The sequence below is a fragment of the Passer montanus genome, unplaced genomic scaffold, assembly GCF_014805655.1.
Source record: "Passer montanus isolate IOZ18808 unplaced genomic scaffold, ASM1480565v1 scaffold55, whole genome shotgun sequence".
Lineage (NCBI taxonomy): Eukaryota > Metazoa > Chordata > Aves > Passeriformes > Passeridae > Passer > Passer montanus.
The window spans coordinates 320438-346443 of NW_024370485.1; the positions used below are offsets into that span (position 1 = coordinate 320438).

The 26006-nt window shown below is 52.0% G+C and overlaps 4 protein-coding genes across 4 annotated transcripts; 1 reads left to right on the top strand and 3 right to left on the bottom strand.

Annotated features, from left to right (window-relative positions):
• Nucleotides 1-258: 258 nt before the first annotated feature.
• SMDT1 (single-pass membrane protein with aspartate rich tail 1) lies at nt 259-2770 on the bottom strand. The gene is made up of 3 exons (XM_039725478.1): nt 2543-2770; nt 1900-2040; nt 259-549 (listed from the first exon to the last, which is right to left on the bottom strand). Exons 1-2 carry the CDS (start codon nt 2696-2698, stop codon nt 1903-1905), a joined length of 294 nt encoding a protein of 97 aa, XP_039581412.1. The 5' UTR covers nt 2699-2770; the 3' UTR covers nt 259-549; nt 1900-1902.
• Nucleotides 2771-2963: 193 nt separating this feature from the next.
• Nucleotides 2964-13111, bottom strand: PHETA2 (PH domain containing endocytic trafficking adaptor 2). The gene is made up of 3 exons (XM_039725477.1): nt 13091-13111; nt 8237-8332; nt 2964-7710 (listed from the first exon to the last, which is right to left on the bottom strand). The coding sequence occupies exon 3, from the start codon at nt 7700-7702 to the stop codon at nt 6896-6898; it is 807 nt and encodes a 268-aa protein (XP_039581411.1). The 5' UTR covers nt 7703-7710; nt 8237-8332; nt 13091-13111; the 3' UTR covers nt 2964-6895.
• Nucleotides 9263-15508, top strand: NAGA (alpha-N-acetylgalactosaminidase). Its single transcript, XM_039725470.1, is given in 9 exon segments — nt 9263-9574; nt 9576-9770; nt 10731-10905; nt 11048-11225; nt 11502-11596; nt 12500-12661; nt 13132-13329; nt 13537-13680; nt 13938-15508. Coding segments are annotated over 9 exon segments (1422 nt in total). The 5' UTR covers nt 9263-9464; the 3' UTR covers nt 14103-15508.
• Nucleotides 15509-16163: 655 nt separating this feature from the next.
• Nucleotides 16164-25736, bottom strand: WBP2NL (WBP2 N-terminal like). Its single transcript, XM_039725476.1, has 8 exons — nt 25590-25736; nt 22478-22586; nt 21803-21938; nt 20416-20508; nt 19451-19639; nt 18968-19096; nt 18559-18635; nt 16164-17694 (listed from the first exon to the last, which is right to left on the bottom strand). Exons 1-8 carry the CDS (start codon nt 25646-25648, stop codon nt 17647-17649), a joined length of 840 nt encoding a protein of 279 aa, XP_039581410.1. The 5' UTR covers nt 25649-25736; the 3' UTR covers nt 16164-17646.
• Between the last annotated feature and the right edge of the window lie 270 nt (nt 25737-26006).

A 26006-nucleotide genomic window follows, 5' to 3' on the forward strand; every position in this document is an offset into this window, starting at 1 on the left:
GCTGTGTTGTGGGGCTGCTGCTTCCCCTAGGATTCCACATGTCCTGTAGATCAGTACTGAGTTACTGAAAGGACTCAAAAGAGAAAATAAGCCTGAGGAGAGCCTCCCTACTGGAACGGACATCCAGAGATAGGTTAAGACAGAAAAAGAAAACCACGGGACCAAAGCTGCACATGTCATGAGGAGAGCCTCCCTACTGGAACAGACATCCAGAGATAGAAAGGTTAAGACAGAAAAAGAAAACCACGGGACCAAAGCTGCACATGTCAATCTCTTGATCTTTAATTAAGTGTTTCCCATGTTGCTAATTAAAGGCATCCCAAGCAGTCTTTGATGAGGTGAGCATGTGTGTGCAAGGACACAGGGCCTATCAAGCACTTCCTTCAACCCTGATCTACAGATTTCCAGCATAGAGATGTGCACGACACTCACTGGCAAAGGGGGATACAAAGCCCCCTGTCCCCTTTAGGAAGGACAAAACACAGGTGACAGATGTTGGAACCATTGTTTTGTCAATGGCTTTCTCCTTTCTGATCTTCTGTTCCAGTGCTGCAAAGAGAAGAACAAGCTGTTACAGACACACTACTGAGCTGCAGTCTGCATCCTCCTCCCAAAACTACACAAGATGGGGTTTACATAAAGGGAGTTTCCAACAGGCCAGTGCAGACTTTGCAGGATTTTAAGTCTCAGCTTTTAGCTTCACAGTGCATGCTGGAAAACCCCTTATCAACTAGAATATATCCACCAAATTGACTATAAATCTACATTACTTACAACAACTTCCCTAGAAGAGTTTCTTTGTTCTATAAAGAATCAAATACACCTAAACTCAAATCTTTACACAAAAACAACCTAAAGAGAATACTAGAAAATGGTAGAAAGTGTAGCACAGTGCAGATAAAGGTGAATTACTTCCATTCTTCCTTTCTGCAATGAGTCTGAATGGTCCTACTACCCAGAGATTAGTGTTGTAACACCACCAGACAGTTTGTTCTGATGGGTTCTGGAATGCTCTTAAATTGTTCACCTGTATCAGAATTTCAGACAGTACATGATTCTGTTTTAAAAGAGTCATTCTGTGAGTTAGGAGAAGACTTTTAAACAGATAAACAGGTAGAACAAAATCATGGAATCATTTATGTTGGAAAAGACCTTCAAGTTCATTGAGTCCCAGCTGCTAACCCAGTACTGCCAAGTCCACTGCTGAACCATGTCCTTAAGTCCTCATCTACACCTCCTCTAAACACCTCCAGGGCACCACATCCCTGGGCAGCCTGCTCCAGTGCTGGACAACCCTTTCCCTGAAGAAATGTTTCCTCATATCCAATCTAAACCTCCCCTAACACAACCTGAGGCTATTTTCTCTTGTCCTGTTGCTTGTTATTTGGGAAAGGAGACTGAACCCACCTGGCTGCAGCCTCCTTTCAGGTAGCTGTAGGGAGTGGTAAGCTCTCCCCTGAGCCTTCTTTTCACCAGGCTAAGCAGCCCCAGCTCCCTCAGCCACTCCTTGTAACAGCTGTGCTTCAGACCCCTCAGCAGCTCTGCTGTCCTTCTTTGCATGTGGAATGCAGGAGCACTGAAGTGTCTCTGCTATCTGCCATACAGACCCTCACTGACTTCATTTCATTTCTGATTCAGCTGGCAACATCTAAAACACCATCACTTTTTCCAGTCCCTAAGGAATGCGTGGCATGGAGGTTGCACAGACACCAGTCTGGCCTACTCTGGTAGGAAACAAAAAAGTTCATAGCCAAAGGCATATCTGTGTCCATGTGTTTAACTGCAAGTGTATCTTCTAAGCTGTTGCTGGCTGTATTTCCTTGTTTGAGATTCTCCTCCCTGCCCCAAGCCAAACGGGAAGCACAAATAATTAGACTGCTGGTGTAGTTAATGACATACCCTTTAATCATCGTCGTCGTCATCCTCTGGGACAAAGATATCATGTTCTTCAAGCAAGGCTGCAAAGTTCTTACTGATCTGAGTGCCAACATACAGGAAAGGGATCACGACGCTGAACACTCTGAGGAGGCCGAAGGGCGTCTGCAAGGAGTCCATTGTAAAAAGTGCATCTTTACATCCAGGCAAGCCGCACTTTGGCTGAACCGGCGCACTCCCGGCTCCACAGGCATGCGGAGGGCCCGGGAAGCGGCCCGCAGAACCAAGCCCCGGTCACGGCACCGAGCTTTATTACCGCATTACAGCGTTACGAACACTCCCGCACCGGCCAGTGGGCAGCCCGGGGCAGCGAACACCCGTGGCTTAGGGACGGGGAGGCGGGTATTGCTCTGCCCCTTGCGTCGCAGCGCTGCCTCGGCCGGGGGGACGGGGGGACCCGGGCCCGGCGAGCCCCGCACGCTCGGGGGCCGCTCCCGTCTCCCTCCCGCTGCCGAGCGCTTCCGCATCCCCGCCCGCAGCCCCCCGCTCATTGGTCCCAGGCACTGTCACTCAGCGCCACCGCCCCGCCCACAGCAGCTGCGCCCGCACCGATTGGCCACCGCTGCCGGCCGTTGCTGCCGCCTCCGCCCGCTCGCCCCTCACTCACCTTAACCGGCTTGGGCAAAATGGCGCCGCTGCGGGTGACGGTGGCGCCCCGGGAGGGCACCAGCGACACGGCCGAGACTCGGCCCGGCTCGCCCCAGCCCGCACGCCCCGAGCGAGCCACGGTCGCCGCCAGGAGCCGCCCGGCTGCCGCTGCCATCGTCCCGCCTGCCCCGAGCCGCGGCCCAGCCCAGGCGTCACCCGGGGTCTCGCGAGGCTTGCGGGGAGGCGGCGATGTCTGCGCTGCGCATGCGCGGGGCGAGGCCGCGCCCCCCGGGTGTGAGGGCGTCTCTCGGTGCCCGGGGGAGAGCGGGCCCGGCCGCCTGCCGGCACCTCCCGGTCCGCGGAAACCCGGGCCGGGAGGGAACGGGCTGGCCCTGCAGGCACGCCACGGGGCTTCACGGCTCCACTAACAGCGCACGGGCTACAAATCAAACCGGTTTATTCGGCTTCGCGGCATAAAATACAAACTCTAAACAATGTAATGGGATGCGTAATACAAGTTCCGCGTGTAAAACAAACTTCAAAGAACGTAATGCAATGTATAATACAAGTTCCGCGTGTAAAACAAACTCCAAAGAACGTAATGCAATGTATAATACAAGTTCCGCGTGTAAAACAAACTCCAAAGAACGTAATGCAATGTACAATACAAGTTCCGTGTGTAAAAGAGGCGCATGCAAAACCATCTCCCAGGAAAGGGAACACGCCCTGCCCAAATAGAAGCGCTTGGAAAGGCAGAAGTGGCTCGTAGTGTCCCAGGTAATTGTGCCGAGAGAGCACCAGGCTGGTGCTGCTGCTGAAAGATGCCCCGAGCATTTCCCCGGGGTTTCTTTTCAGCACAGACAGCCCAGAGAGGTGACACTGAGGGGCAGCTCCTGTAACACGGAATATATCTGACCTTGGTCGTGATTGTCCACCACGGGGCCAAGAGTGGCCATGTAAAACCTTCAGGTTACTCTTCACCTGGACTCAGTGGAAAACAGCACAGTTTTACCAAAAAAAAAAAAACAAAAAAAAAAAGTAAGGATTGAACCAACTATTTTAGCAGTACTGGGAGCCCTTCTGGCACAGCTCACAAAGGCCGTGTCAGAATTTGCCCTTCCTCTTTCAATTTCTTTTAAATTTTAGCACCTTCCTCTCATCACTTGTGCACTAAAGAAAACCCTTAGAAAAGGATCTTACTTCAGTATTTTAAGACAAGTACCTATTCAAATGAGTGTTCAGCTCCCCCTTTGCCTAGGAACCTGTTTAGATAGACATTCTCTATTTTTAAAAACAAAAAGGGAAAGTGGAGGCAGGAGGTGCAACAGTCCAAACCTGAACAACTGGAGAAAAACCCTGGGTGGCAATCAGCCTTATTTTGCTGCCAGGGACGATGTGCAGGGAAAACTCTCTGCCTTTCCTGTAACAACCTCTGCCTGCAGCAAGACAGACAGGCTGCTGAATGTTCAGCCTCAGGAAGCTGAAATCCCGACCTTGTGCCAGGGCTGCTGCAAAGGCACTGCCAGCACATCCAGCTCAGCTGGGCTGGCGGGGCAGCCTCCATCTCTGAGGAGGCACTGCAGCACTCGGGGGCTTCCTGCCTAATGAAGCCAGTGGCAGTGGTCATTAAAAATCCTGTAGCCCCATAAAAATGTGGGCAAGGCTCCAAGGTGGCTGCTACAATAGTGGGATGGTGAGGAAAGCCTGATTCAGCACATCCAGAGTCACGCAGTGCTCTGGAGACCTAGCAAAGGCCCAGGCATGGATGGCTGGGCTGAGCATAAATGTGGATCAGGATTCAGCTATTTTCCTGTCAGCACTGCAGAATAAACCACAAAATTACTCCAAAGGTGATCAGATGGAAAGCAGAGCGCAGAGCCTCGTGCAGGGTTTGGGATTTAGCTGGGATATGGGCTAATGCAAAGGTAGGTAGCGTGGAAATTGTGCCGTTTGAATGGGACAGATTAAAGCATTAAATGTAAGCTCTTTAGCAGTGTTAGGAGCACAATCCTGGCTTATTAAAACACACTAAGCTTCTTAAAAGTGAAACTGCCCTTAAATGAATTATACTGTCTCAGTTTCAGTTCTGACAGAACTGGCTTCATTAATTTATCTTCCCTTTCAAGTCACTCCCAATTCTTGGGTCTCATGTAGGAACTGCCACTACAGTTTGATTTGTTTTGGAAGTTGAGTCTCTACTGTCAATCCACCTTATGTTAATCTGAGACATCAGGAATATTGTCTCTGTATTACATTTTTAAAAATAACCACAGGAAAATGCTTGACCTTGGTCCCAAAATACCCATGCTAAGAGCAAGGAGGCACCAGGTAGTGCAATCCCCTGATGCTGCTGCTCTGCCATGGGAAAAGGGACACATTTGCAGCCAGGAAAGCTACAGTGCTGAACTCTTCAAGCAGCAGGGTAGGGAAGCAGGAATGGCCCCTATGTCCAACCAGCCAAGCTGCTGATGAAGCCAGGGCCTTGCCCCATGGCCACCTGCTCCACATTTTTCTGAACTGTTTTCACAAAAGCCAAACAAAAATAATCCTCCCAAACTTGCTGTGAAGTAATACAACCACGAACTGGAGAGGACTGGATTGTGTTACTCACAAGTGAAGGTTACATTCTCACTGCCCAAGGTCATTTGTAAGATCTAATTTAAGATCTGATTTCCTGCAATATACCATCGAGCCATAATTAGGCAGGAGGCTGGAAGCTCATAATCCAAAACTACCAGAGACATATTTTAAAAGGCACCAAGAGTTAATAGAATTAATTTGATTTCTGCATTGGCTATCTCTACAGGCTATTGCAAAGTAGGAAGCTGAGTGTGTTTAAGTCCAGAAAGGTTCCAGCCAGTCACCATCTGAAATGGGCTTTTGCTTTCCCAGCAAAGCTCTTTAATAAAAAAGGACAATAAAACCCGGTTTTTAGATGGAAGTAGGCAACTAGATAAGGGAGATTTTTAACCCCCATCCCAAGGGTGTTCTAGTCCCTGGACTTGGCACCCACCTACTTGTACCGTGTGCCTTGTGGCCAAGGTTTCTGACCTACTGATGGACAAGTCTGTTTCCACAGTGAGGTGACAGGCCTGCCCTCCCCGCAGCCCTCCCAGCCCGCTGGGAGGATGGGATGTGCTGCAGAGATCAGCCAAGCAATGCTGACATGAAATCAGAGGGAAGCGCGGGCAGGCCAGGTACAGGCTTGGCAGAAGGCAGCGATATGGCTGGAGAGGAGAGCCCAGACACTGCCAACACCCCAAACTCACTCCCACACCTTCACTTCTCCTCCTGAGAGCAGGCCTCTCTCACTCCCCACCCTTCAAAGCCTCTGCTCCAAGTGCACAGCGCTGCTGGGGCCTGGGCAGAGCCACAGCGCTGAGAGAGGAGGGTGGCTCTGGACAGCCCCTTGGGCAGGCAGCCCCATGAGCTGACTGAGCCCTCCATGGCACTTTGCAGGGGCTGTGTCTAAGCAAAGGCTGAGAAATTTACTCCTGCCCAGGCAAAGAGGCTTCAGCATCCCTGTTTAGGAACGGGGAAACCTTGAGCCAGAGGCATTAGCAGGCTTGGTTACTGCTTGACAGAGTCCAGACCAGCCCTGGGGAGCTCCTGGTGTCCTTGCTGTGGCTTCAGGCTAAACTCTGTGTCTCCATTTCAGGCTTGCTGCTGAGTATGAGCACACAAAGAGACAGTTGCAAGACCATGCTATCCACATCCTGAAGGATTTAGCTGAAGGAAGGGTTAGTGCAGATGAAAGTAAAGAAACACTGCAAAAGCCCCAGTTGCTGGCCAGCAGCAGCTGCATGGCTCTCATGTCCTGTAGTGGGAGAGGCACAAGGCTGGAGGCACGCGCCGGGCCAGTGGCCTGTCAGAGGCACTTTGTAAGAGCCCAGCCTTATCTCTAGCAAAAGAACAAAGGCAGAAGGACTTTGGCACAAGACCACAGACAGTAATAAGCACTGACCAAAAGCAAACTTTCACACTGAGAAACAAAACAAACAAAAAAGTGATGAAGGAGAGGTAGGGGATGAAACACCCAAAGCATCCACTATGTCAGGACAGCAAGTGCCAAGCCTGTTGGCTGAGGTTCATTGCATATGTGCTGATTTGGGCAGCTCCTATTTCCAGCAGAGAGTGTAAATAAAGGTGGCTCCCCTGTTGTTACACACTCTTGGACTGCTTAAAGCCTCATAGAAATTAAATGTGAGGTTTAGAGGAGACTTGAGTCCCTCCTAAGTGAAGCATACACACATCACACACTCAGCCACTCATGAGGACGGGGGGCAAGCAGCGTCCCTCACTTCCCTCTTCCTGCACGCAGGACAGGCTGCCGGGTGTCAGCTGGCCAGTGACTTGTGTCCTGTGTCCCCAGTCACGGGTGTCCCCTCTTCTGCCTCTCCTGCCACTCCCGTCTCAGCACTGCGATCTCCTGCCCGTACCAGTTGTGCAGCTTGGAGAAGCAGATGGTTTCTGGTGGCACTGGGCTCTCCAGCATGGCTGGTGAGACGCCAGGTGCTGGGGATCCTGTGGCACTGCTGCCAGCCGAGCGCCGGCGTGGAGGCAGGGGCGGGGGCTTCGCTTGCCCCCCATCATGGTCAGTGCAGGTGGCTCCACTGGCGACACAACCACCACTACTCCATGTGGAGTAGCCATTCTCCAGGGTGGTGGGCTTCTCCTGGAGAGGCTGCAAGGCAGGGTTGGAGAGATGCCTCTTCCTGCCAGAGCAGGAGGAGGAGGACCTCCGTGGAGACTTACGGCAAGCAGCCAAGCTCTTGCAGGCCTCCTCCAGCTGCTTCTCCAGCTCCCTCACCACCAGCCGCATGTAGTCGAAGCTGGCCCGTGAGAGTGCCTTCACCCAGGCCTCCATGGCAGCCTGCCCGTCAGCCACCAGCACGTAAGCCCTGGCACCAGCATCGTCAAAGCGGATGGCGAAGGCGAACTCCTCAGCGGCCTCGCACAGCTCCACGGTGCAGCCCTCCAGGACCACCAGCCCCACGGGCTCCCGGCTCTCCCGCTCCTCGAAGTAGAAGAGGAGGTTGCCCTTGAGGACGAACCAGCGGCGCTGGTAGGAGGTGCCATGGTGGTGGTGCCGTTCCACCCGCTTGCGCAGAAAGCCGGTGTGGTCGGCAGGCGAGTCGCAGGTGGCGTAGTGGGCCACGCTCCGCTCGTTCAGCTTCATCGCCCCACCTAGGAGCAAAGGAAGACAGGGGGAAGAGGTTGTCTTGGTGTGAGGAGCATGGCACTGGACCCACCAGAAGAGGCCTGATCCTGCTCCCAGGGAAAAGCAGCCCCCACTCCAGCAGCCACTGGTACAGGACAGCGTCTAACCCAGCAGGTACCCCTAAAAGGGCAGGCTGGTTCCTCCTTGCAAAGAGGAGGTCACTACCAGAGCCTCACCACCCAGACACCTGCCTTCCCTGGGAACATCAACACCGCTGCTTCCTCTCTTATTCCACAAGTGACCTACTTTGCTGGTTTTTAATGGAGCACTTCAAAGAAATTTGCCTCTCTGCCTGCAAGGCACTCATTTTGCTCTCTATTAGAAGGCAGGATAAGAGGAGTGTTTCAGACCCAAGGGCTCTGGAATTTACACATCAGTCCCCTTTCCCTACTCCCTGTCTCCATGCAGGACCACCCACCCCCACCAGCCCTCCTGGCAGCAGAACTCCCAGCTCCAGGAGGTTCACCAGCAGTGGGGTGCCAGGTGCCATACCAGCTGTGCAGGTCAGACTGCAAACCCTCGCTGTCTTCCTTGGCCAGCCTGCTCCCTAGCCGAGGGTGAAGGAGGCTTCAGCGTGATGTGCACCATCTTTGGTGGAGGAGAAGGAGAAAGAAGGAGTTACGAGCCAGAACAGTTTGGGACTGACAGAGCTAAGAGCTGTATCACTCCCACATCAGAAACCCAGGGTTCTCAGTGCAGGCAAGCTGCACTGGAAACTGGGATAGCAAAACTGGGGGAACATGCACTTGCTTCAAAGCCTGAGCCCCATCCCAGCACAGGCCAGTGCTCCTGTGGGTTTGTTTTCTGGCTCCTGGGTTTGTTTTTGGGTTTCTTAAAAGAAAAAAAGAAATGTTTTGCAGAAGCTGTCACTGCCCCATTTGTGGAGGCCTTTTGGCAGGCAACTCAGCAAGTCAAGGAGGACAGAGCCTTGAAGGACAGAGCCAGCACAACCTTTGTGGATTGTTCAATTGCAAAAGGATTTCCAACCGCTAAAACTCCACACATAGAAATATGCAGAAAACAAACCACAGCCACCACTCCCAGAACAGATTTGGGCGCTAGGAGCTCCCCACTGCTGAGCAACTTCCAGAATCCCTCTCGGAGCCCCTCTCTCCCATCAGGGCTTGTGGGGCACAGCTGAGGACACGGGGGCACGGACCCCAGCTGAAAAATGCCCAAGAGGCCGATCAGACACAAGGAAAGGCTGTTCCCTGGAGGTGCTCTGCCCTGGGGAGCTTCCAGCCTGGCACTCTCAGGCTGCGGAGAGCGGGGCGGCCCAGGCCGGCCCTGACGCCGGGGGGCTGCGGGGGTCCCGCGTGTGCCGCGCTGGGCTCTGCTCTTTGTGTGCGGGCGCACGCCTGTGCGATGGGGCTGCGTGTCTTTGTGTGTGTCTGTGCCCCTCCGTGTGTGAGTTCGCCCTGTGCCTGCGACCCCCGCGGCCCCGCCGCCGCTCCCGCCCCGCCGCCGCCCGGCCCCTGCCCCTGCCCAGCGCCTCCCTGGACGGCGGGACCCCGCCGGAGCGGAGCCGCGTGCTCCCGCACCTCTGCGGGGCCGCAACCTGGGGTGACCTCAACCCCCGCTGCCAGTCACTGCTGGGGCACGGCGGCGGCCGTGGCAGGGTGCCGGCAGCGGGGCGCAGTAGGGGCTGGGCGCAGGGCTGCTGGCACCGGCCACAGCAGTGTGTGCAGCACGGACAGGGTGCAGCGGGGCAGCGATACTGATGGGCAGGCACGGCTGCGGGCTGCAACAGCGGCGGGGCGCGGTGGCCGCGGGCGGGCGGGAGCCGTGGGCGGTCCGTCAGCTGATGCAGGCGGCATCATGTGAGCGGGGCCGGGCCGGCAGAGCCGCTCCGCGCCGCGGCGGCAGCGATGGAGGCGCTGGTGCTGAGCGGGCTGGCCCTGGCCCTGGCGCTGCCCTCCGTGGCTCTGGAGAACGGGCTGGCGCGCACTCCCCCCATGGGCTGGATGTCCTGGGAGAGGTTCCGCTGCAACGTGGACTGCGAGGCGGATCCCCGGAATTGCATCAGGTCAGTGGATGGGGCTCGGTCAGGTCGAACTTCAGGGCCGGGATGGCTTTGGCACCGTCTGCGTCCCTGGGACCCCGGGGTAGGGGGTGCATGGGAGGCTGGAGGCTGAGACGCCCCGGTGTTGGGCCGGAGAGCCCCCAGAGCCGAAAGATGTAGCCAGGCTTTTCGGGCAGTCGGGGAAATGCTTCCCCCTCGGTGAGGTCAGTAAACACGGATAGGGTTTAAATGGGAGCGCTGGAGACCCTCCTGTGGGCCGGACTGTAACAAACAGGGCCAGGAGACCAGCTCCTTTAACAAGGCCTTTTCTAAGAACAGCTCTTGGGTGGGGAACCCGAGGGGTCACGCACACCGCCGCTGCTCCCATAGGGTGATGCTGAGGAGGAGAAGTGCAGCTTTGTCTCTCGGCAGAGCTGAGACAATGTTGGCTTCTAGTTTAGGGGTGCCATCCAGACTGAGTACTATTATATGGTGACAGGACAGAATCCAGCTCTGGTCAATGGTGGGTGATTCCCTGTGGTGCTGCCAGGTTAAAATCATAGTTTATGTGCTAGTTTGTTGTTTTTGAGAGGGTCCATATAGTACCAACAGCCCCTCATTAAATTCAGTCCGGGTGTAAGTCCTTCTGGGAGCAGAGGAAGTGGTTCCTGATGGAAAGGGATACAAATACAGGGAAAGATAGTAACACTTAACAGTGGCACCCAAAGGCAAGTCCCAGAATTCTTAACATTCAATATTCAACAACAGACCAACACTTCAAATGAAGACCCTATCAACTTCATCAACATTAACTAACAATTACTACTCTGAAAAAGAGCTCCCGTCTCCAGGGTTTAATGGAGGACCAGCCCTCCAGAGCCCCCAGTTAACCCCAATTCCCTCTGCCTACCTCACCTGCTGAGGGTGCAGGTCACCTGTGCAAGGGTGGCAGGGTCTCACCTGCCATCCCTCCTCACTCCACAGCGAGCAGCTCTTCTTGGAGATGGCAGACCGGCTGGCAGAGGATGGCTGGAGGGAGCTGGGCTACGAGTACATCAACATGGATGACTGCTGGTCTGCCAAGCAGCGGGATGCGGCCGGACAGCTGGTTCCCGACCCCAAGAGATTTCCCAGCGGGATTAAGGCTCTGGCTGACTATGTGAGTGCCCGCTGGGGGCCACTGGGGATCTCTGTCCCCATGCCAGTATGGTGGGAGAGCTGCGAGGGAAAAGAGGACTCTGGTACCTGGGAGACACCTTGGATCCCTTCATTTGCTCCTTGCAGCTCTGTTCTCCTCACAGGTCCATGCCAGGGGCCTGAAGCTGGGCATTTATGGTGACCTGGGCATCTTCACCTGTGGGGGCTACCCAGGCACCATGTTGGAAAATGTGAAGCAGGATGCCCAGACCTTTGCAGCGTGGGGTGTGGACATGCTGAAGCTGGATGGATGTTACTCATCTGCAGAGGAGCAGGCAAAGGGTAAAAGTTCACCAGCCTCTGGCATTCCTCCCCCTATTGCCTGGGTTGGGGCAGCTGGCCCTCTGCAGCAGCACTGGGCCAGCCAGTTCTTCCCTTGTGCCTCCTATTGCAAATGCTGGGAAAAGAGGCGAGTTTGTGTGCCCTGGAGCTGGTGTAAGGAAGGAAGCCAGGCTAGCCTGGTATTCCCCTTGCTGGGTGGGCTGGGACAAAGGCTGCTACTGGGACATGGGCTGCTGCCAGCACCCCCTTCACTGGTTGATATCTTCTCTCCTTAAGGATATCCAGAAATGGCGAGGGCCTTGAATGCCACAGGCCGCCCCATTGTCTACTCCTGCAGCTGGCCAGCATATCAGGGGGGTCTTCCCCCCAAGGTAAGGGATTTCCCATCTGTTGGCAAGTTCCCGTGTCCCATGTGCCCTTGAGGAGCTCTTGCTGGAGCACCATGAGCAGGGTGTTACACCCCCTTAATTTTCCACCCCTAGATGGTGCTGCAGGTCCCAAAGGGAATGTGGCCTTCCTGCCAGGCACCTGGGGACAGTTGGGGGTCCCAATACAGCTTGGAGCTGGGAGTTTGTGGGAAGAAGATTCTGGAGTGTATCCTCCACCCTACTCAGATGGTGTGGGGTTGGTCCTGACAGTCTTCTTGTGAAACAATGTTGTCTGGTTTCAGTTCTTGAATGGAGCACCAGGGGCAGGGTGTTACACCCCACTTAATTTTCCACCCCTGGATGATGCTGCAGGTTCCACAGGGAATGTGGCCTTCCTGCCAGGTACCCGGGGACACTTGGGGGTCCCAATACAGCTGGAGATGGGAGTTTGTAGGAAAAAGGCTCTGGAGTATATCCTCTCCACCCTACTCAGACGGTGTGGGGTTGGTCCTGACAGTCTTCTTGTGAAACAATGTTGTCTGGTTTCAGTTCTTGAAGTAGGATAATCTTCCTAGTATATCTTTCTCGAGAATTGCTTGCACTCACGTATTTCCTCTTTCATTTTTTGAGTCAGTCCTGAGCTCCTCTCATTCTTGTAGCTGATAGGTTATCAGATTTCCCCATAGCCTCTGTGGTTGTTTTTGCCAGACATTCTATAGTACTGGGGTGCCCAGACATAGTGGGATATGGCTCTGTCTTGCTTCCTTGCCCTTCTCCAGACTCCTCTGTCTGTTACACACTTGCTGGACAGTGCAGCTCTCAACAATTCAGCAGTGCTGCCCTGCCTCCCCCACCTTGCAGAGCAGTTCTTTTTCCTCTCCTGCCTGACACTGTTCCCCTTGTCAGGTGAACTACACCATCCTGGCAGAGATCTGCAACCTGTGGCGTAACTATGATGACATCCAGGACTCCTGGGACAGTGTACTTTCCATCGTGGACTGGTTCTTCACAAACCAGGACGTGCTGCAGCCGGCAGCTGGCCCCGGTCACTGGAACGACCCGGACATGGTGCGGCTGGGTGATGGGTGCTTTGGTCCTGTCTGGGGATGAGGATCTTCAGGGATCCCCTCCTAGGGGCAGGGCAAAGGAAGAGCTCCAGGAGCAGGAGCCCTGTTGCTGCAGAGGCAAAGATGGTATTGCCTTTGGCTAAGCTAGGGGAAAAACCACAGTGATTGCAATGAACTTCACCACTTGAATTTACCTCTCAGGTTCTTCAGGTGTTGTTCTCCTTCCCTGCACGGCCTGAGGGCAAATAGTGGTGAAACAAGGGGTGTTAACAAGTGTATTTGAGTGTATGTTGCTAGCAGGGATGAGATCTCCCAGTGGCTGTGGTGGTCTACTTAAGGGGAAGCAAAAGTGAGTGTGAGGTTTCCCTTGTGCATTCCCTCCCAGCAGGAAGCAGCATCACCACGGGTGACAAACAGACAAGTTTCTAACCTTTTTCTGCTACTTCCATCTTTTCATCATCTCCCCTCCAGCTCATCATTGGAAACTTCGGCCTTAGCTACGAGCAGTCACGCTCCCAAATGGCTTTGTGGACAGTGATGGCAGCTCCGCTCCTCATGTCCACGGATCTCCGCACCATCTCCCCCAGTGCCAAGGAGATCCTGCAGAACCGCCTGATGATCCAGATCAACCAGGACCCCCTGGGAATCCAGGGGCGCAGGATTGTCAAGGTTAGGGGGAAAGCAGATGCCTTTGGGAGAGCAGACAGAAGTAGCACAGAACATCAAAATAAGGAGGGAGAGGGAAGCGATGCAGAGAAAGAGGAGCAAGAGAGCTGTGGGAGTTGTGGGCCTGCTGGTGTAGCAGCCCCACAGGGCAAAGTCAGAAGTCATGCTGCTCCTGGCTACTCTGGCTCACACACCTATCCCCGCCCCTAGGAGAAATCCCACATCGAGGTGTTCCTGCGCCCACTGTCACGGGCTGCCAGCGCCCTTGTGTTCTTCAGCCGCAGGACAGATATGCCCTTCCGCTACACCACCAGCCTGGCCAAGCTCCACTTCCCTGAGGATGCTGTGTATGAGGTGAGCCCCACTGACACACCACACAGCAGGGCAGTCCCATGGCACATGGATCCCCCTGTTCCCAGATCTGTGTGTTCTGGGGGGGTGAGAGGGGGTACTCTCACTCTGTGCCTCTGGGGTGAAGGGACAGCTGCCCACTGGGTCACTCTTCTGTTGCCCACTGCTGTGCCCTGCCCCACTATGCCATGTCCGTGACCACAGCTGGACCCCAAGATGCAAGGTCTGGAATTGCTGGTAGCTCCATCTCTCTCTTTCAGGTACAAGACGTGTATGCCGGGAAGATCGTTGGGGCCCTGAGAACAGCAGACAACTTCTCAGTCATTATTAACCCCTCGGGGGTGGTGATGTGGTATCTCCGTCCCACAGCACTCCCACCACAACCCTGGCAGGCTGTCAGACAGCAAGGCCCAGCCCTTCTGTGACAGGGCCCAGTGGATGGGGTGTGGAGCAGTGCCAGGGTGAGCCGTGAGACCCTGGGGCACGTGGCTCTTCACTGCACAAGTGCCTTTTGCTGCAGAGCCCAGCAGTGCTGGGCACTGACCATCCCCTGGTACCAGCTTGGTGGTGTCTGCTCCGTCCGCACAAATCAGGAATTCTTGTTACCCACTGCCTAAGGTGTGCAGAGCGTCATGCCTCAGTGATTGCAAAGCCTTTTGAGATCCTCCTGTGGAAGATGCCATCTAAGCAGAGTCCACCACCACTGAAGTTTGTCAGCTCTGACACCTGAGAACTTCATTGCTTTGAGCTGGGTTCTGCTGGCTGCTGCAGGGTCTGTTTGAACTACACGTCTAGAAAGGCTTTGGGTGCTTTAGTATCTCCGAGGGTTGTGACTTTCCCTTTTTCCCCAGGTGTGTGATGGCATTAACCTCAAGGATCAGACTTGGTCACCTTCTTTCTTTTGCTATAATCAGCTTGGTTTAGGATGAGGAGCTGTCAGCTGGGCTGCCTCCCCCACATATCCCCACCAGGACCAAGAGCTCTTGGAGGCATAGTGGCCCTGTGCAGTGAGGCTTTTCCTGCAGGCCTGATCCTGCTGCCACGATTCTAGAGGCCAGCACTACTGCACCCTGGTGTGCGTGCTCGCATTGTATTAAAGCCCCTCTGGTAGAAGTTTACAGGAAGCAAAAATCTCCATGAGCCATGCACAACTCCAGGAGCTGTGCTGTGGTACACACCAAAAACTGTAGAGCCATGGCACGTTGTGTAGGAGTGCTGGCAGGAAGATTCTGACGCTCAGTTGAGGTGGTCTTTTGGGTTGGGAGTTGGTCACAGATGCCTCCGAGCTGAAAGTTGCATCTTTCTTTCTCTAGAAGGAAATTTCTGCTAAAAGGAGGATCAGATCCTACTTCAGCAGGCTGAAAACTCAGGATGTCTCAGGGAAAGGCTTCTTCTCCCAAGGGCCCTTGCATCCACAACTCTATCCTGAGGAGGAGTCTGCACTAATAAACTGGAAGTGAGTGTCAGGACACTCTAAAGCCCTCAACTGCTTCACCTTCATAGAGCAGACTACCCATGGAGGAGTTCTAGGTGACACAAGATTAAGCCTCAGAATGGGGAAATACCACATTTTAGATTAGGAAAAAAATGTCTCTATTTCTGTTCAGCTGTGGGAGATTTCCTGGTTATCTGTTGTCCACTCTGGTTCCTGAAGGACCAAATGGTTGATTCTGGACCCTTCCAGAAACTTTCTCTGAGGTGCAGGGTCAAGATTCTGACCACAATGCTTGCAGTTCTAATAAGGGAGGACTTGTCAGCAAAACAAGGAGTTGACTTTGTTCTTGGGGAGTGATTGAGGCAAATTGATTGAAATAAAGGGAAGTAGATCATAGACTCTGTTTCATGTGTTGCTAGCTATACCTGCTTGGTTAATGTAGGATTACAGGGTCATTACCTCAAAACAGGAACAACTATGCTAGGAAATAGAACTGGTTTCCTGTCAGAAACTGGACTGCTGCAGAGTAGGAAGTGGCTTTCCAGTAGTTACATGTTCAGCAGGGCAGCAGTATTTCCTGGCACAAGGGGAAACAGATTTTACAGTCTATAGCCAAGTGCCATTTTCCTTATTATATATTTATTTTTCCATTGCTGACGAGGATTTTCTTTTAAAGACTTCAAAGGCCTCCCCTCTGGTGTAATGTACACAGAAGAGGTGCTACAAATGCAGCTGTGATGAGTAGCAGTGTGACACAGCCCTCGTTACAAGGAGTGATGGAAAATGAACATGTGCCACTTCTGGATACCTGGGCATAACCACAGGCACCAGCCAGCCTTCCACCCTTCCCAGGCAGCAAGGGGATAAGCCCCACCTTCTTCACTCCCTCCAGTCACTTGATTCCAGGTCCAGCTTAGCCACATACCAGGGAGAGGGATGTCCTGACCCACAGGTGACCCAAGGGAACAGCAGCAGCAGTGGCTGTAGTTCATTCCAGCCTTCTGTGCAGTATGCAAGAATTAAGGTCAACACGACACACACAACACTGAACTGGCAGATAAAGGTATCAACACTCCTGTATTAAAGTGCAATTCAAAAAGTAACAAACATTCAAGGTTGATTTTTTTTTAAATACAGAGTTGTTAGAATATCTCTAAGTCAGAAAAAGTGTTTATAGATGAGGAAATTTACTTCCCCCCATGTGGAACTGCTTTAGGAATTCATACTTTTAAGTTGTGCAAACCTGACTTGCAGGAGAGCCCTGGCATACAGGGAAGTAAGAGGGAAAACACTCCTTCCCCCTCCTCGTGAAGATAGGGAGGCTGTAGGAAGAAGTACAGTCACCCTGTATGTAAAGAACCACAAGGGTCTTCACCAGACTAGAGACTCTTCAGAGCAGGTTTAATAGCACTATGTCCTAAGGAAAAAGGAAAGCTTGTGGCTGAGCAGCCAGAGTCCCTGCAAGAGAGCCAAGCACTAGTAACTCCCACCCAGACAGCAGTTCCCAGCCAAGGGCACTGCACCTGTAAACAACCAGCTCTGGCATTACAGTGCCCACCTGCCCACGCACAGCCTGGCTCCAGCAGCTGAAAGAAAAGATGAAGGCCAGTTTTCCCCTGTGGAGGTAGCACACAGCACAGATTTGCTCAGCAGAGGGAGCCAGGGCTGCAGGACTTGTCTCCTGACAAGGCTACTGCCAGGTCATCTGCCTAATGTCACATATTTTGCTCCAAGACAGGCAGTCTCCTGTGCAGACTCCATTATGCTCGAGGCATGGCTGCTTGACACAGGATCACTGCACAGATATGGGGCCTGCTTGCACAGGGAAGAGACAGACTGATCCCCAGGCCTGCCAGTCTGTGAGCTCACTGCCCTGAGGCACACCTTTGTTTGCTTCTCTGTTCAATGTCTACAAAGACAGGGACCCATCCCCTTCCCTCTTTCGTAGCCAAATGCTTCAGCATCTCTTCGAATGCACTTCCCAAGGTCATGACCCCTCAACTGTTAGTTCAGAATGCCACACACTTCCAAAACAATACAGGATTTCCAAAGTCCCATCTCAAACTGAACTGCCCTAGAATTTAAGGAAATTTAACACCTTTCTAGGGCACCAGAGGATCTGTGCAGGGAACCTCATAGCTCTCCACACCTTTCCTCCTGAATGGTGCTTCAGAAGTCAAAAGTTTGGCATTCCAAGTTGTTTCACTCCAACAAGATCCCAGAGCCTTCACATTTTAGTCCTAGATTAGTCATGTGATACAATTTAATAAGTCCATCTCTCTCTCCAAGCCAACGGCAGGGCACAAGGTTAGTCCTTCGACCCCATGAGATAAAGCAAGTAAGTAGGAAAGTGCTGTTGTCCTGCCTTGTATTGCCACTGACTCAGTGTTTAATGAGGGCAGGTGCTCAGCTGCCCAGCACTGTATCTATTGTAGAGAAACAGAGATCTAGAGATATGCTAACTTGAGGGGTACTAACAGCCAAGTTGTCTTCAGGGAGAGAGAAGGTGGGAGGCTGGCTGCAATTTCCTTCTGCTAGTTGTTCTTCTTATCCTCAGGAGGTGCATAAGGAGGTGGCTGATCCTGGAAAGAGATACAGTAGAGTCAACAACCATGCCTGTTTTAGGACCAGCTCTTTCCAGGCATTCCCAGGCTTGGCTCACCAGAAATGAGTGCCCTGCAGTGAGCTACAGACAGAACCAAGTTCTATGGTTTAAGCTGTCATTTCATCACACCATTCCTCTCTAGTATCAGCTATGTTCCATGACAAATGCTGTCTCCGTAACATTTTTAGGAAAAGTTCCCTCAAAACCAGGTAACAAATGGTCTACTGCAAATGGACCATTTAATCTGTTTTAAATACCATTCTCCCTTCCCTTCCAGGGCTTTGTCCCTGTTGAAGCTCATAGCTCTGACCCAGCAGACAGCAAACCCTGGGCTGAGGGCCAGCTTTGCTGCTCCATCACTCTCCAGCCTGCCAGAGCCAAGCAAGGCAGTGAGGGGCACAGCCAGACTGCCATGTACCAGATGGAGGCTACAGACAACCTACTGGCTGCCACTGACTGAACAGTAAGAAACCTAGCCCAGAAAGAAAGCAAAACAGAAACCCACATGCCATCATCCTCAAGTGACCTATTCTTCTTTAACTCTCCTCATTTTCAGGCCCAATGGATGCAGAGAGCTCTGTGTTTTCTACATGCCCTGCAAGGCTGCTATGCCTTTAGGAGTAAGACAGGAAGTAAATGGCTGTTAATGGATCAATCTCAAGGCCTTCCTCCTTTCCTGACTGAAAAATTCACCAGTCTTCCTCATGGGAGCCTCCCTCCCATACAAATTTCTGCTCATGTTCAACATGAAGGTGCATTAGACTTTCTAAGAAAGCAAAGCACCATCTCTGCTAGTGACAGAGGAGGGAGGAGGCACATGAAGACCAGGCATGGTACTCACCATGGGCATGTACACGTTGTGTGGGTTGGCAGGGTTGTAATATGCACTGGAAGCTGCTTCCATGGCCTTGCTGCCTCCTGGAAAGGAAGGAGAAGTAGCCACCTTACATATCTGAGACAATGGCCATGGCCCCAGAGCCTTCTCCCCAGCTTCACCTCTTCCAAGGAGGCAACAAAGGCCCGAGGAGCCAAGAGGAACTACAACAAGCTGGGTTAGAACTCAGAGCAGCTCAGCAAAGCTGGCTAAGGCTCACCACAAGCTGTGCAGTGCAAGGCAGAGCAGCTCCCTACAGAAGACTTGGAGCTCTTGCAACAACAGCTTCTCCACCCCATGCTGTGCCCATGCCACCCTCAGCCCAAGCCCCCAGGCACCATTTGCAGCCAGACCCTGACAGCCCAATCCCATTTACCTGGCATTCCTGGGCTCACCCAGGCTGGGGGAGCTGTGGGGGCTGAGGATCCTGCAGGAGGTGCCCCAGAGTAGGGTGGTGGGGGTGGCATGTACATGGGGTTCATGTTTGGAAGTGGTGGGTAAATACCTGAAAAAGACAACACCAGGCTGATGCTTTGGACCACAGACCATGGGACAGAGAGCTCACAGGCCTGACAGCACATTAGCTGGGGATGAGAGCAGTGGTAAGGGAAGCTCTCCAGGCTTTCCAGGGATTTGATAATTTGCTAATGCCTGTCATGTCAGCAGGCAATAATTCTCTACCAAGCAGCAGCACAATTTGCAAACACATCTTCATGTAGCTACAACTACAGCAACACATGGGCGTGATCAACGTGACAGATTCCTGCAAGGACAAGGGTCCTCGATGGCGACAAAACTACAGCAACCCCCACTGTCACCTCCTCACAGCTAACACCAGACATCATGCACAGCTTCCAACCTGGAGCCTGGGCGTAGGGATAGCCCATGGGCTGAGGAGCAGGTCCGTAGGCAGCCACGGGGGGCGGTGCGTAGGGATAGGCTCCGCCGGGGGGTGGAGGGCCAGCGTAGCCGCCGGGGGCAGGCGCGTATCCTCCGGGAACAGGGGTGTAGCCATAGCCAGGCTGCTGCGGAGGAACGCCACTGGAGGCTAAGGAACACACGCTTAGTTTAGTTTTAGTTCTTAAAACTAAATGTAGATAATAAAATGAAAATAGTGCTGTTAATGCAGCGCTGTTTCCCCTCATTAGATTCGCTATATAGTCCTGGCATAGTGCTGTGCCTGAAAAGCATTAGGCACAGAGTGCTGAAGGAAACCAGCTGCAACAATACAACCCCACAGGTCCCAGTCCCACCACAGCGCTCCCACTGCCTGAAGGAAAGGCCTCTCTAAAGCAAGTAGCAGTACAGCATGTTTTCCTTTTTTTTTAACATACTTTTGTTCTGAAAACAAGTACATTTTAAACCACAATTTTTTAAAAAAGAAAACTTCATCAGGAAAAGAGTTCTTGTTCCTCCATTTGAAAATTTAAAAAGAATTTGTTTTTCAAAAATTATTTTTCACCTCTGCAAATATGCACTTTATCTTGCCCCATCTTACTGCACTAGTTGAGAACTGAGAGTAGCTAAGTGAATTTTTCACCATGACATATTTCAACTTTTTTCCAGTAGAAATAAGGTTCTGTAGAAAAAGGTGGTCCACCTCAGAAACCCAAACCCCAGAACATTCTGACTGCACAAAGCACTAAGATGAAATAAAGAAAAAGGATTGAAAGGGAAACCAAAAGCTCCCCTGGAAAAAGAAAAAAGACTTTGCTGTGGAAGAGGGCCTAGGGTACCCCGCTTCCCATGAAGTTCAGAACGAGCACAATTTGCTTACTAGCTCAGCCAGCCATGGGGGAACCACATGATCTGAAAATCCCTTACCACTAGAAGCAGCTTTCAACATCAGCTGTCCAAACTCAATGGCTCCTCCACTGTTGAAAGTCAGTTTAAATGTCCCCTGCCCTTCCCAGCCACCTAGGAGAGAGAATTAGAATTTAATCCAAGACAACAAAATTGTTTATACTTCAATTATTATTTTCTTCTTTATTTCAAAACTATTTTGCATCCTATTACCAGGAAGAAAGTGTCATGGCACTGCTATCAGAGGTCCCCCAAAATATTATCTCAAGAGGATCAGGAATTTATTGTTTTACCCTTTGAAAGGCATAGTCATGTAGAAGCAGCCTACTCTAGATACAAGGCTGCTTTGTTCTTTCCTGAAAAGTTTAATGGAACCTAATAAAGAGCAGTGTGAAGATGGAACATTTATTTCACTGGGGATATTAACTGAAAGCACTCAGATGAAGTTTTATTGATATCCTCAGTGAACTACAGATCAGGATCTGCAACTCAAGCTAGGATTTAAATCAAATGTGTGTTTTTAACAAAAAATATGTGTCATTTAAATGTAAGATTTATCTTCCTTGTCTAACAATTAAATTGGTATCAAGAGAGATAGTCTATTGGGGACAAAACAGAAATAAAGTATAGAAATACAACAAAAGAGTCCATCATGGATAAAGTCAATCATTTGGTGATTCACCTCCACAAAATCACTGTCTTAGTATGACTTCAGCCCAAGAAAGTGAGCTGATCCACAGTTCCCAGACAACTCAGTCACTTTAAAATATTGTTATAAACAGAAAACAAAAAGAATAAACACTTCAGATGCCATGAAAATGCACATGAAAAGGCTGAAGAGGGAAGAAATTTGAACCAAAAGCCATGTTTCCAATCCCTGTTTATCTTTTGCAATTCCCCATGTTTGGTCATAAACACCTTTGTTAAGTGTTACCTGTGGCTTCATGATCAAATTGGGATCAAAGTTAAATCAGTGATGGACAGCAGACTCCCAGATCCATGCAAACCATACCCAAGGGGCTCCTGACTTCCCAAAAACCAAAAGTGGTGGCTAATTCTAATTCTGTGTATCAATAGCATGGACTGGTGCCTTGGTCATTTACCCACCCTTTCAGGTCAAAGAAAGGAGAAAAACAAGCACATTGGGAAAGTGAGTAAACACAATATACAAAGTTAAAGAATTACACAAAAGTCGTCCTGGGCAAGTCAGTCCCTGGCCTGAGGGCAGGAACTGACATGGCAGCAGTGCCCTAAAGCGCAGGAGAGGAGAGTTAGCCCGGTGTGGACACACCAGCTATGCCACCACAGCTACTCTGGCATTCCTGTGCACATAAGCTGGTCTGGTGTTCAGCAGAAACAGCCTTGTGATGCTTGGGAAGAGCTCCATCTGCAAAGCACTGGCACATACCTCCAGCCTCAGCCTGGATCTGTCCTTTGATGTAATTGGCAGAGAAAACAGGCTGCTCAATGGAGCACCCCTTCACCAGATAGAACGGCATCATGAAGGACAGCATCGGATCCTTGCCCTTGGACACAAAGATCATCTGCAAGACAGCAGGGAGTGCTTCTGAATGACTTCAATTCAACTGAGAGAGTGATGATGGAGCTCTCACTGTATCAGCATCCAAAAAGAGGGTAACTTAACCTCCAGTACGAGTATGCATTGAGTTATTTCACAGCTTTAACACTGGGGAGCCCCAACAGATTTGACAGCACATGGCTCACTCACCTGAGGCAGGTACATTCCAAAATAATAAACCACTTAGAACACACCAGCATATTTATGGAGTTTTACTATTCTGCTCTTTAAGGATAATCTATGAGATTTTGCAAAGGAAGTCTCATTGACTGACACATTATGTGAAATATATTCTCTAGACAGTGATTTCCAGGACTGTGTGTGCCTTTGTAGGTGACTGGGATAGGTAGGAACTATCCCATTTCCACCTTTCCTTCTCCTACGCAGTGCTGTCAGTGGTCCCTTCCACAACAAAAATCCCTTATTCTATCATCAACTACGTTTCTGGTTTAAAGTTTACAAGATCCCTTGAGAAAGAACCAACCCTGCTGGCACCAGACTTACCCTGTAAGGGGTGAGATACAGCATTCCTTTTTTGGTGCCTTTGAAGATTTCAGGCTTGCCTGTCACGTCACTGAAGGAGAGCTCCACATCTTTGCACTGTTTGAGGACACTGCAGGAAGAAATCAGACAAATTGGAGAGACAAACTTGGTAACACATACCCTTATCACACAGGGCAGGGAATAGCACAGCAGAACTCTGAATATTATCCCAAAGTCCTGCTGTGGGCCCCGCTGTGTTGACTTTGAACAGAGAGGGATGATTTATGCAGACTGGAAGAATTCATCCTCTCATCTCAGACAAGCCCTGCTCCTCCTTCAGCAAGGGCACCTTTAATACACAGGGGGGTTTCCATCTCCAAAGGTGTCACACTGAGGAATTCCAATCTACACACATAGACCCTCAGCACAAAGATCAGGGCACAAAAGGGCTGAGGTGTCAGAAACCATTCCCGTGATGCCAAGATGCAATCTCAGAGCAATCCTCCCTCCCAGTCCATGCTCACATCAAGTCCACTGCACTGGAACAGCACTGCTGTGTCACCACACCCACTGTGCAAGCTGAGGAAGTGGCTGCACTGAAACATCACTGCTGAGCCTGCCTCCCGTGACTGAAGCAAGCTTTGGAGCAAACAGCACCACGCTGAGGAATGAAGCAATGAGTCAGCAGTGCCAGCAACAAAGATATTACTGCTGGAGATCTACGGGAACATTAGCAGAGTTTCCTAATGACACAAACCCAAACAAGAGCTGTGAACGCTGCAGGGTCAGGGGTATAGAGCTGCATGAAAAATTAAATATATTTTCAGAAAAAAAAAAAAAGAGTCATCTTGGGAAAGCATGTCACTGAGTCTATGGTGCAGATCTAAACATACCACACAGTAAGAAAATCTGCAGAATAAACAAAAGAACCTTGAGGGTGATAAACCATGAGCATGTTACAGTGGCAGAACACTCCAAGGAGTTTTATGGTTCAAGAGCATGAAAAACAAAGTGACAAAACCCTAAACCAACACAATCTAACCACAATCCCTGAATGGGCTGGATCTAAAATAATCCTTATGAATTCTGCTCAGCATACTGTAGAAGTCAAATAAAGTCAGGAAACTGTGGAATTATTTGGGGAAAGGAGGAATCTTCAGGGCCACCAACTGGATCTAAAATAATCCTTATAAATTCTGCTCAGCATACTGTAGAAGCCAAAGTCAGGAAACTGTGGAATTATTTGGGGAAAGGAGGAATCTTCAGGGCCACCATATGGAAAAACAACCAAATGCCCTGTAGTTTCAGGTTGTTTGCTCTTTGGGGAAGAGAAGAACACTGTAGATGTATATGAAAAATGCAGCTACCCAAGAATGAAGATGTTGAAAAGTCTAGCTTTGATGAGAAAAAACAGCCTGACCAAGAAATTCTACTGGGACACTGCTTCATAGCTGAGCTAGATGGAGATTCTCAGACTGGCTGGAAGGGACAGATTTATGAGACAGCAGAGCTCTTTCCACTTCCAAAATGCCAGTGGGAAACATATATTCTAGGCTAAATACAACCAACTTTTTGACAGCTTTAATCTTACCAGAACACTCCCTCAATCATGTCTTGGAGCAGCATTTCACAATTCTGCCTCACTGGGAAGAATTTCCATGCACTCATTGCAATGTTTACTGCTTTGCAGCCACTGACACGAGCAGGCAGCCTGCAGCCAGCCCCACAGAGAGTGAGGAGGCTGCTGAACCGGTCTGCAGCTGCGTGCCTGTCCAGGGCTGTCACAGGGGGCTGTGTCCCTGGGGAGCCACACTGCCTCACCTCTGACTGAGCAGCACCCCAAGGAATGTGTGGTTTCATGATCTCAAGCCAGTGTTAAGGCTTGGAAGGGATCTTGAAGATTACCTGGTCCCAGTCTCCCTGCCACTAGATCAGTTTGCTCAGGGCATTATCCAAGCCAGCTTTGAACACTGCCCAGGCTGGGGCACCCACAGCTCATCTGGGCAACCCATTCCAGGGCCTCACCACCCTCAGAGTAAAGAATTGCTTCCTAATGTCTGGCCTAAACTTCCCTTCTTTCAGCTTGAGCCCACTACTGCTTGTCCTAGCACTGCAGCTCCCTCTGTGCCTTCCCTGCAGGTCCTGTTCAGACACTGGGAGGTTGCAATGAGGTCTCCACACAACTCTGTCTTCTCCAGGCTGAACAGCCCCAACGTTCTCAGCCTATCTTCATAGAGGAGTGCTTCATTCCTCTTACCAACTTCCTCTGGACTTGCTCCAACAGCTCCATAGCCTTCTTACACTGGGGACCCCAGAGTGGATGCAGCACTGCAGGTGAGGTCACACCAGAGTGGAACACAGACAGAACCACCTCCCCTGACCTTCTGCCCACGCTGCTTTGGGTGCAGCCCAGGATTCAAGGAGAAATCTCCTTTAAACTGGCATGACCCCAACACCTCAGAGGACCTTCCTGACTGAAGCATCAGGAGTCAGCTCCAAACTCAACACAAGATGGAGCACATTCTTCGAGTGTGATTTTCCTATTAATCACCAGACCCAAACCAACTCCTCTGATCCGTATACTTCGATCCTTTACTGGGCCCCGGGTTTCTGGGATTTCTCCAGCCAGGACCTGGGAGCAGCCGGCAGGACCGCACGGAAGCCCCAGTCTGTCCAGGTCTGTCAGTCCCCGCCCGGGGCGAGGGCAGCCGCCTGTGCTTCCACGGAGAGAGGCGCTTCTCCGCGCAGAGCAACTTGGAATTCAAGCGATCAAGACTCCCACCTCAAACAGGTTCTGCCTCTCTGGCGTCACTGAGTGCAGACCTTAAGCAAACCCAATTCCTTGACTGGTAGCCGCAGTCTGCACCCAGACTTCAAGGGCCCCCGAGCTCCGCGGGGAAGAGAGGGCAGCCCCAGGGACTGAGCCAGGCCTGCTCCCGCTGCCCCCGGCCCGCCCCCGCCCTGCCAGGAGCCCTCGGTGCCGCAGAGCCCGGGCCGAGCCGGGCCTAAACGGCCGGGCAGGAACCGCCGGGCTCGGCCCAGCGCGCCCTCCCGCCACCGGGCCCCGCCGCCCGGCCCTGACGAGGGGACAGGGGGCTCGGGGGGCTCGGAGGACCCGCCCGGCCCGCGGTACCTCTCGGCATTGGGGATGACGACACCGCCCTCCTGCGAGTGGTTCCTGTTCAGCGCCATCTTGGCCCCGCCGGCCCGCCCCTGACCCGGTAACGGCAGTGACGTCACATCCAGCGCGGCCCCGCCCCCGGGCACGCGTTCCCGCCGGCCCCGCCCCCCGCCGAGGCGGAAGTGAGAGGGAGCGAGGCGGAAGCGAGGCGGCGCGCGGTGCTTTAATGGCCGCCGCTGCGGCGGGACGGGCCGCGCAACGCACCGCGGGCACCGGGGCCCTGCTCGCCCCTCTGGCTCGCTCTGCTCCGTGCAACCGCGCCCGTTCGCCGCCGCGGTTGCCTCGGTGGAAGTTGTCCGGGATTTGCCGCGCTCAGTAAAGTTTTTCTGGCGAACGGCTTTTGTGCTGAACAGCGTGGGAGCCGCCGGA

What these genes read in the sequence shown, in the direction of transcription:
- PHETA2 (XM_039725477.1), bottom strand. Translation starts at nt 7,702, where the DNA reads ATGAAGCTGAACGAGCGGAGCGTGGCCCACTACGCCACCTGCGACTCG.
- SMDT1 (XM_039725478.1), bottom strand. Translation starts at nt 2,698, where the DNA reads ATGGCAGCGGCAGCCGGGCGGCTCCTGGCGGCGACCGTGGCTCGCTCG. An exon ending in TTTTGCCCAAGCCGGTTAAG is followed by an intron (nt 2,041 to 2,542) that starts GTGAGTGAGGGG and finishes GACTCCTTGCAG; the next exon opens with ACGCCCTTCGGCCTCCTCAG.
- WBP2NL (XM_039725476.1), bottom strand. Translation starts at nt 25,648, where the DNA reads ATGGCGCTGAACAGGAACCACTCGCAGGAGGGCGGTGTCGTCATCCCC. An exon ending in TCCCTACGCCCAGGCTCCAG is followed by an intron (nt 19,097 to 19,450) that starts GTTGGAAGCTGT and finishes TGTCTTTTTCAG; the next exon opens with GTATTTACCCACCACTTCCA. An exon ending in GGTGAGCCCAGGAATGCCAG is followed by an intron (nt 18,636 to 18,967) that starts GTAAATGGGATT and finishes CTTCCTTTCCAG; the next exon opens with GAGGCAGCAAGGCCATGGAA.